General features: G+C 35.4%; 1 protein-coding gene across 1 annotated transcript; it reads right to left on the bottom strand.

Moving 5' to 3' along the window:
- On the bottom strand, positions 495-8,241 carry FGB (fibrinogen beta chain). The gene is made up of 9 exons (XM_005691158.2): positions 8,102-8,241; positions 7,851-7,871; positions 5,158-5,349; positions 4,498-4,681; positions 3,333-3,560; positions 2,698-2,811; positions 2,211-2,336; positions 1,715-2,000; positions 495-1,131 (listed from the first exon to the last, which is right to left on the bottom strand). The coding sequence occupies exons 1-9, from the start codon at positions 8,201-8,203 to the stop codon at positions 900-902; spliced, it is 1,485 nt and encodes a 494-aa protein (XP_005691215.1). The 5' UTR covers positions 8,204-8,241; the 3' UTR covers positions 495-899.

Here is a 9,325-nt window from a genome sequence, read left to right as displayed (position 1 = left end):
CAGATCAATGCTTCCATGAAAATCAGTGGCAATGACGCTGCAAGAGGGAAGGAAGCCAGAGGGTCAGAGGGTTGTCCCAGGGCAGATGGAGAATACAAAGGGAAAGAAAATTTGAGTTGACATACTCATTTCCCAAGAAGTGGAAAGAAGAGAAATCCACTACTGTTTTAGTTCTGCTGTGACCATGTGTAAAACAAAAACCCAATTGAGGCCAGTAGGCCAAATTTCCAGGGGCAAATGCTGCTTGTTACCTCACTGTTTCCCTCAAAAGACAAATGGAGAAGACTTGACTGTGACTGTGCTCTTGGTCTCTCTGATCCTCAAGTCTACCTCCCTGCAGAGCAGTGACTTTTCGTGAAGCAAAGTGAGACGCTGAACCTTCAGGGTGCCACTGTCAGCTCATTAGCTGCTTGAGGTAGTGAATGCTTCTCTTTGCTCACAGGTTCAAAGCCTAACTCAGTGACCATGTGGATTACAAAATAAGACAACATTAATTTATTGTAACATAAACTGGTTTAATGAATAAATCTTTTTGAGTTTTCTGTGACAGATCTTACATAAATAAAGAGAGGTTCAAAGTGAATTTTAAACACATGATTTTACTTCACCTCAATTTCTCTTTCTAATTTGAAATTTCTCACAATCCACTGGAATGGAAATTATGAACACTGACTGCCCACAATTATCCTTTTAGTTACTTCTTTGTATACAATGGAAATGACAAATATGAAAGAAAACCATGTGCTGTTTTTAATGTCATTTGTCCTAAAAACTTTTTCTGAAAACTCACACCAACGACATTTTGATAGCTTTAGAGAGATATAAGGTATGAAAAAAAAATTCTGATAACATGATATACAAAAATGTTATTACATGTGGAAGAATCTGTGTGGGGGGTACTATTGCTCTGGGAAGTAAGGCCTGATCTTCATGGACATCTTCTTCATCGAGTACCAGGAGCCCTGCCAGTTCATCCACACCACTCCATCGTCTGTGCCGTGCTTTGCCATGTCCCAGGTGTACGCTCCACCCCAGTAGTATCTGCCATTGGGATTGGCTGCGTGACATCGGTTATACCACCATCCACCACCATCCTCTTTAGAACACTGCTTTGTGGGATCTGTAGTTTTCCTGAAAGGAAATTTGTTTGGAGTTATTACAATTGCAGTGCTCTCAAGTTAATTCTTTGCAAAGCCCACGGAGGAGTGCTGGGTGCAATATTCCTTCCCTCTGATTCTATATGGAAAGTCACAATAATGCACCAAGGGCTTTCTGTGCCCTATAGTGAGAAAGGGAGATAATTGGGCCCATGAGGCAAATTCACTATTCGTTATGTTATCCTGAAATGAAAGCTTTCAGATCTCTTAGTGTTACAGATTCTTAGAAAACCAAATGGAGGTTTCAAAAGACACAGTCCATGATAGACATACAGAAATCTATCTAAGTACTCACTACTTAGAAAGTAACTGGGCTCAAATTACAGTTGTATCTTTTATGGTTATGTAATGTTGGGTAAATTACTTAATCTTGCTACTCTTCATGTGTGAAATGAGGACAGCAGTGGCAACCTTAGAGCTGAAGTATTTCAGAGAGAGCTGGCACACAGGAACTCCCCAAGAAACAAGAGTCACTAATCATGTTTGCTGTCATTAGTGACTGCAGGCAGCAACACGAGCCGGGGCACTGAAAGCAGGAGAGAAGCGGCAGCACATACCAGCCGTCGTTGTCTCTGTCGTACGTGCTGAAGAACATGCTGTTGTGGATGGTCATGGTCCGGTTTTCTCCAACCAGTTGAGAAGCCCCTTCTATGAGGGCATTGCCGGCTGTTCCTCTGTATTTGCTCACTGAGAGCTGATATTTGTTGGCCTCATTCTGTACAGTAAATCCTTCATAGATTGCCATCACCTTATCGCCTTTCCAGTCCTCCATTTCAATCAAAAGCTTTGTGGGTCCCATATTGGTAAGCTGGCTAATTTTGTCATTTCCAAGCCAATACTCACCTAAAGGAAAAAGGAAATAAAATCTCACCAAAAATAAAAACTTTGAAAGCAAAAAACTGCCTTTCCCCTCTTATCATTAGCTTTTATGCTCCTTTTGCAAATGCTTCTTAACCTCCTAAAACTCCTAAAAGCAAACTACCAACACTATATTTTTTAAATGGAAAAGATTCTAAATAAAGAATGATCTTATTTTGTACTCCCAGTTGTTACCTGGTATACCACAGTATTTTTTCCCTTCTGCATTGGTTGCAATATTTCCAAATCCTTGTTTATATGGATTCCATTTCCTGCCAAAGTCAACACTACCATCTTGACGGTTCTGAATTACTGTCCATCCTTTGGTTGAAAGAAAAAAAAAATAACACATATTAACCAATAACAAATAATGTGCCTTTGGGGGGCAATGTCTGCTTTCCTTGCCCATTTAATTTATGCCCACTGATATTTAGTGCCCTTAAATAGATATAACAAGGAAATAAATGTGAAAGGAAAACGTGCAAACTCTTTGGAAACTGCAAGTGCTTTATCTTTTACCCAAAACTGTGAATCAGAAATATTTTATAACTTCTAAAATATCAGATTGAATTCCAAATCAAATGGCTCATTGTTAGTTTTGTTAAAGCTAGGTTTTATTTCCTGGCATTTTATGGTATCAAAATAATTTCAGCATAATAGTCAAAAGCTATCAAACACGTACCTCCTTTTTCTGTTTTCATATCACAATATACTCTATATGGTTTGCTAGAATCCTCAGGCTGAATGAGGTACATTTCAGATGTTTCACCTCCATTCCTGATGATTTCCTCACATTCTGCAACCGTAAGAGAACAAATTATATTTAGGGACTACAACATCATTACTTTGCATTTAGTCACCAAGTTTGTAAGATAACTGATTACTAAAGAATGTTTTATTTTAGACATTTGAGGATAAATGTTACAGAAACTGAAGCTTCCTCTTACTAAAAATCACACTCGGTTTCAAGAAATCCAATCTTCCAAGGGAGTGAGAAAGCCCTTCTTCACCTTTTGTGTCCTGATATCCATAAACTTCCAGAACACATGTGATGGAGAAATCCCTACATCTATCCATGGTTTCCATCTATTCAAGCAAGTATGTACATTACACCCATTGTGCTACCAGCATCATTACGCTGCTTCCTACTCTTCAAAAACTGGCAAGTGCATTAGGTATACTGGGGATATCTTCATGATGTGCTGGGATGTACTTAGGATCTTTTGGGGAAAATCCACTGAACTCGTTTTAGTTCTCTTATTTTCAGAGAGTGTGAATTCTTTTGTAACCTTCTAGAAATATGTTTTAACTAGTTACCTTTGCCAGACACCACAGGAATATTGCAAGTCACAGTACATGGGGTGCGGCAGTATTCCATCTGAGTTGAGACATCCGATTCTAATTTTTGTATTTTGCTTCTCAAATCTTCCAGAATTGAACGGAGCACACGAAGCTTAGTTGGGATATTACTGTTCACAGTCTCATGTATATATAACTGGTGCTTTTCCAGATGTGAGGAGTACTCGTTTACTACATTTTCATTATCTGGAAAAATGAAATTGTGTAGGAATGTTTAGCATTTTCTCTTGACAAAAAAACTAAATGTATTCAACTATACAATCATGATTTTGATTTTGAGAATAAACTAGCCTCGGGCATTGGGCAGTCATGATATGTAGTTGCACTTAGGGAAAATTATTTGGTCCATGGCATACATAAATTAACATATAGTTTAGTCACTACACTAGTAATTTACTTTAGATTAAGGTAAAAATTAAGCCTAATGATATATTCAATAAGTTGTTTATTTATTTCTTTGATAAGGAAAAGAGGAGAAAGCAGTACTTAGGCCTTCTATCTCAGAAGTTCAACATCTTATAGAGTAGATACACTTAATTTACTTATCCATCGCACATAACTGCAGCAGAAATACAAAAGAAATATGCAAGAGAAATGCCATGATTCTTTGAAAAAATGTCCAGATTTGGGTAGGCTATTCTCTGAGACACCTATGCCTGGTTCAGTCACTAGCTGATTCCTAACCACCAGGCCAACAGCACTCAAAATTCAGATCTCAAATTTCAAACGATGGGATCATTATTTGCAGTTCAACTGAAGATATCATAGATACATACATTTAAAATGTCAAAGGTTAAATCTATAAATGCTAAATTTTTACTCTGTGAATATATTATCTTCAGAGTCATAAGTTTCTTATTGAATAAAAATAAGGACTCACAGTAAAAATGTTCATAGAAAATCATCCTTGCTGATGCCAGACTTGGAGTTAGAGTTGAATAGTGCTTACATAACAAGCTGCAGGCGAAGATGCCTAAGTGAGGACCTTGGGGTAATCAGGCTCATACTGAACTAACCAGGCTCATCTAGAGACCTGGATCTTCTCAGAACTGTGCATTCCCCATAGCACTCTGACAGTTTCAATTTTGTAATAGAATCAAACAGAAACCACAAGGATATCTACCTTTTACTTGATTCTGCCTTTGTTTCCATATGTTTTTTAGCTGAGTTATATATTCAAAGGTGGAAGAAGAGGTCTGGGAAACAGACTCCACATTATTATGTAAATCTTCTACACTCTTTCGGATTGGTCGTTCCTGTTTTACCAAAGTATCTTGCAACTGACATCCTGTAGGACACAACACACCCTATATACAAAGAAAATAGCCAACATAAGATGTAGGATTGAGGTATTTGCAAAACAAGCACATAGTGAAAATTCAATGATAACTTTCACCAATATAAAAACTTGCAATTTGATTTTCTTTATATAAGACTAGAAGTTCTAGACTCACCATTATAATTCTCTGAAGATTAAAAATAATCCTTACCATAGAACAAAGGTAATTAGGTATGAAAGTATTACCACCTGAACAAAGTGGGCAAGTACGAAGGAGAGGTGACATCCTGTGTCCTGATTTGTAATCTTGGTTGCAGATCAAAGGAAACTAGAAAAGCACCCTTAGCCCAAAGCCCAGTAAGTTTATGTTCTGTATTTACATCCAAAAGAAGCAAGCAAAATGACAGTGATGGTAACGTGGGTCAGGGCTCATCAGGAAGGCACATGAATGCGGCTTTCTCCACATGGGAGGCCCATGGCGGACAGAGCCATGTGTGCACCCACCAGGTCTGGGTCCGCGTGCAGGCAGCCATCAGCATCAGGGGGCTTTCTCTCCACTTTCTTCTGGCGCGCAGTTTCTGTGACGGGACGAGGCCGATAGCCACCTCCGCTGATGGGAGGGGGCACAGGTCTCAGGCTGGGGGCCTCTTCCCTCCTCTTGTCATAGGGCCGATGACCGCGGGCATCCAAAGGTAACTTCAGGGGGCCAGGCAGAAATAAAATGAAGAGTGTTGCAGAAAACTTGAGATGTAGTATCCCAACAGTCTCATTTTATAACTTAGGTTACTAAATGATGATTTCCTTAAGGACCATCAACTGACTAGCTATTGTTGGTAAATCAATAGGTTCCCCAGGTCTCTTTAATAAGAGCAGAAAGAAAAACAGTGCAAAGAGCTATTGTACCTGGAGGAGTTTTAAAAAGAGTCCTTAAAAAAAAGTTGCATCAGATAATGAATAGCAATGAACTCAGATTCCTGAAATCTATACATTAGAACACACAAAATACTATGAAATCTATACTGTCAGGACGAATAAACGTTCTCAAGCCACTTGGATTACTAAATTCCAGTAATTATTTATTACTTTTAATTTTTATGAATTGATTATTTCACTAGCTCTTAGTTAATAATACTTCAGTGGCAATATAGATGTATTAAAAACAAATGTATTTGTAATAAGACACCAATTGACTCTAACACGTTTGTAAAGGAATAAGGTATTCTGGAGCCAGACTACTTGGTTTCAAGTCCTGACCCACACTACTTTCTAGTTCTAAAGACTGAGGGTGAATTACTTTATCTCTAAAACAAAGGTAGTCATGGTATCTGCTACATAAGATGATTTTAAGTATTAAATGACTTATTGCATGTGCACCCTTAGAAGAGTGCCTGGCATATATTAATTTCTCATTATTATCTTTATTGCAATCACACATAACAGTAACAGATACTATAGTATAAATGGCTTTTCCACTATTAACTCCAATCTTGTCTTCTATTAGCAAAATTGTCAAATCATTCTCATGAAATTTCTTACATGACTGCTTTATCAAATGCCATGATTTCTCATCTAAAATAATTATTTCATTTAAATAATTCTTAGTTTATGTGCATTGCAATTAAATTATTTGCAAATTAAAAATATAACATTAAAAGACGGTGAAGTGGAAAATATGCAATACAATGCAAAAGTGCTGGCCTGGATTAACTTTCTTATCATCATATGGTCTTTGTCAGTAATTACACCTTTCAGGTATAGAAGGAAATGGCAACCCACTCCAGTATTCTAGCCTGGAGAATTCCATGGACAGAGGAGCCTGGCAGGCTATACAGCCCATGGGGTTGCAGAGTCAGACACGACTTAACAACTAAACCACCACCACCGCCACCACACCTTTCATTTTCAGGGTTTAATTAAAAATTAACAAAGGACTACATTTGTACCAGAGACTAAGCTCTCTAGCTATCTTGTGGGTCTAGAGGTCACTGAATGACTGTATTTGGAATTTTACTATCATTTATTCAGTAAGAGACAATACATTTAGTAGGAGAGTGCTAGGCTTTAAACCTGGGCAGATTGGTTCCAGATTCCCCTGCTTAACTTCTGAAATTAAACTACAGTATGTTATGTGTAATTTCAATAAAAATAATAATGTATGAAGATTTGTAGGAAATATATATTTTGAAGATATGGTCACAGTCAAAGATGGTCTGTTCTAACAGAAATTTTATGAAATGTGATTCATCTGTTTATTACAAATAAAATTGTAACAGAAGAAAAATACTTTCTTTTAGAGTATCATTAGAAAGGTAGCAATGGTGATCTAGCTTTACTAGAGAAAAGGAAATGAAAACTGTTTAAAAGAAATTATATGGATATTTAGGTTTATGAAGACCACTTATTGAAATAATTAAAACTAGAAAATCCAGTTGGAAGGAAAAAAAGTAAACTATCTCTGTAGATTAGTCAGCGAGAAGGAATGTAAAAGTGCTTAGCCTACTGCTTCATAAAAGTTGATTCTTACACATTCTTTACATTTTTCTTACCTAACTCAATTAACCATATAACTATCTTTTTATATGTCTACTTTGATAATTAAAAGGAGCTATATATTATTTCAGGAGCTATATATTAGGTTCCATTTAAATTCAACAAATGATCCAAAATGAATCATTTCACTTAATTACTTCATTCACTGTGTACTTTTATTTCTAGTGTGGCAGATACTATGTTATATACAAGTAATTAGATTAGGAGTCATCTGACAATAAAATTTAAATTCTTAAAAGTGTCATTTTTCTAAATGTATTTTTGTATTTTGACATCTCCAAGCCAGTAGGAGTGATACTTGAGGCGAAACTATTCTATGAATGAATAAACTAAATGGAGTGCTATATTTCATAACCATTAACAATAACAATATATAAATTTTTCAATAAAAAAACAATTTTTAATCTTATATCACAGAATGTGATCTATTTTACTTTTAGATTTAGTTCACAATTTTCATTTACCAATAGCCAATAACTTCAGGAGCTATATATTACCTTCCTTCACCAAAGAGCTACCCAGCAATTACAGCTTTTTTCTTTTAAAATACTGCTCTTTTATTTTATAGTCTGTGAAATTTTCAAGTTTTCAACTAAATGAAAATCATACTACTCAGGACAACAACAATCAAGAAAAGCACATCTTACCTTAGCTCTGTTATCGTCTACCTGGGAAAATAAAGATGATAAACCAGAAAATGAGAAATTATTATTTTGTTTTTATGTAAGAAATACTATACAACATTCTTTAACTAAAATAGGTCCTAGAAATTAACAATTCAATTTCATGACTAAAATCAATGCTAATTTCGTTAAAATAAATATTCAGGTAAGATTATGATTTGGTTATATTTTATATTAATAGTATTAGTAAGTATATAATAATATGTAAAAGTCACCTCATCATAGTCAAGATATCCGGCCTGAACTATAAAAGCACACAGAAGTAGCAGTAATAGATGTTTCATGGTTTTAAATTTTTGGAAGTTCCAAGAAATCATCCTTTGCTTTGGACTTAACTGAGAGATCTTCAATCCTATATATACCTGAATCCTGTGTTAGCTGTCCCTTTTCAAATGGTTACCTTCCTTAGTTAACATTTAATTTTTTGGTTTACTTGTTGACTGAGCCATTTTATCCCTTAAGCAACATCTTCCCAGCAAGACTTATTTACTTGTCATACAATTGTTCTCTGTTGGCCAAGTTTTAGTAATACCAAAGTTCCTTAGTTCATTTAATTGGACAACATGATGGGAAATAGGGAAATTCCTAAAAGAGCTGTGTATTACATTTCCTGTGAAATAACGTGGATGCTACACAGGCTCCCAAAGAAAGTGTGAAGAAAAAAATACTTTAAATCTGAGCACAAAATATTGGACCTACTTACAAGCACCCACTAACACTGTGAATTCACTAAACGCTTACCATAAATGTTGTTTGGAGGTAATCCTGTAATTTAGTTTTTGAAAAGGCCACTAAACTCAAGAATTACAGTACCATATGTTCATCTTATCTTTCAGACATTAATCAGAATAGCAAAATTAATATTCATGCCTTATGCTACGATAGACAAACATCAAAAAGAAAATGTAGTTGTTTTTTGCTCTAACCAGTTTTCATATTTTGTTCTTTATTGATACATTAAAACTTTCAAATAATTGTAAACTGTATTAAAATGACTAGTAGATTACAGATTCCTAAATGAAAATCATTATTATGGTGACTGGATAGATATTTAAAATTTATTTTTATATTATCTTTCATATTATCTTTAAAACAATTATTTTAACATTAAACTTCATTTAAAGTGAAAAGAAAGTGAAAGTCTCTCAGTCGTGTCCGATCTATCAGGGAAGCCTTCATTTACCTATTTTAAATATAAGTTCAGACACTAAATGTGTCCCATTTCCTTTCATGATTTCCTATACGCTAACAAATGCATCTCTCTTATCTTTTCATTTTTTTGCAGTCTTACAAGAATCAATAGGAAAACCAAAGCCAACAGCATAAATCCTAGCAAGTGTGCTGCTTTACAGCATTTTCTGGACTTTTTGGTATGGAAAGTGAAACCTTTGTCATTCGATTTTAAGTGATTTTATTAAAAAGACCCAGGTTTGGATCTG

This window comes from Capra hircus, chromosome 17 (assembly GCF_001704415.2).
Source record: "Capra hircus breed San Clemente chromosome 17, ASM170441v1, whole genome shotgun sequence".
In the NCBI taxonomy this organism is placed as follows: Eukaryota; Metazoa; Chordata; class Mammalia; order Artiodactyla; family Bovidae; genus Capra; species Capra hircus.
Note: the sequence above shows the minus strand (reverse complement) of the source record. Positions and strands in the feature narration are given on the sequence as shown.

Coding starts and splice junctions, on each gene's coding strand:
- FGB (XM_005691158.2), bottom strand. CDS start 8,203: ATGATTTCTTGGAACTTCCAAAAATTTAAAACCATGAAACATCTATTA. Junction 2,001..2,210: donor AAAATACTGTGGTATACCAG/GTAACAACTGGG, acceptor TTTTTCCTTTAG/GTGAGTATTGGCTTGGAAAT. Junction 1,132..1,714: donor GACAGAGACAACGACGGCTG/GTATGTGCTGCC, acceptor ATTTCCTTTCAG/GAAAACTACAGATCCCACAA.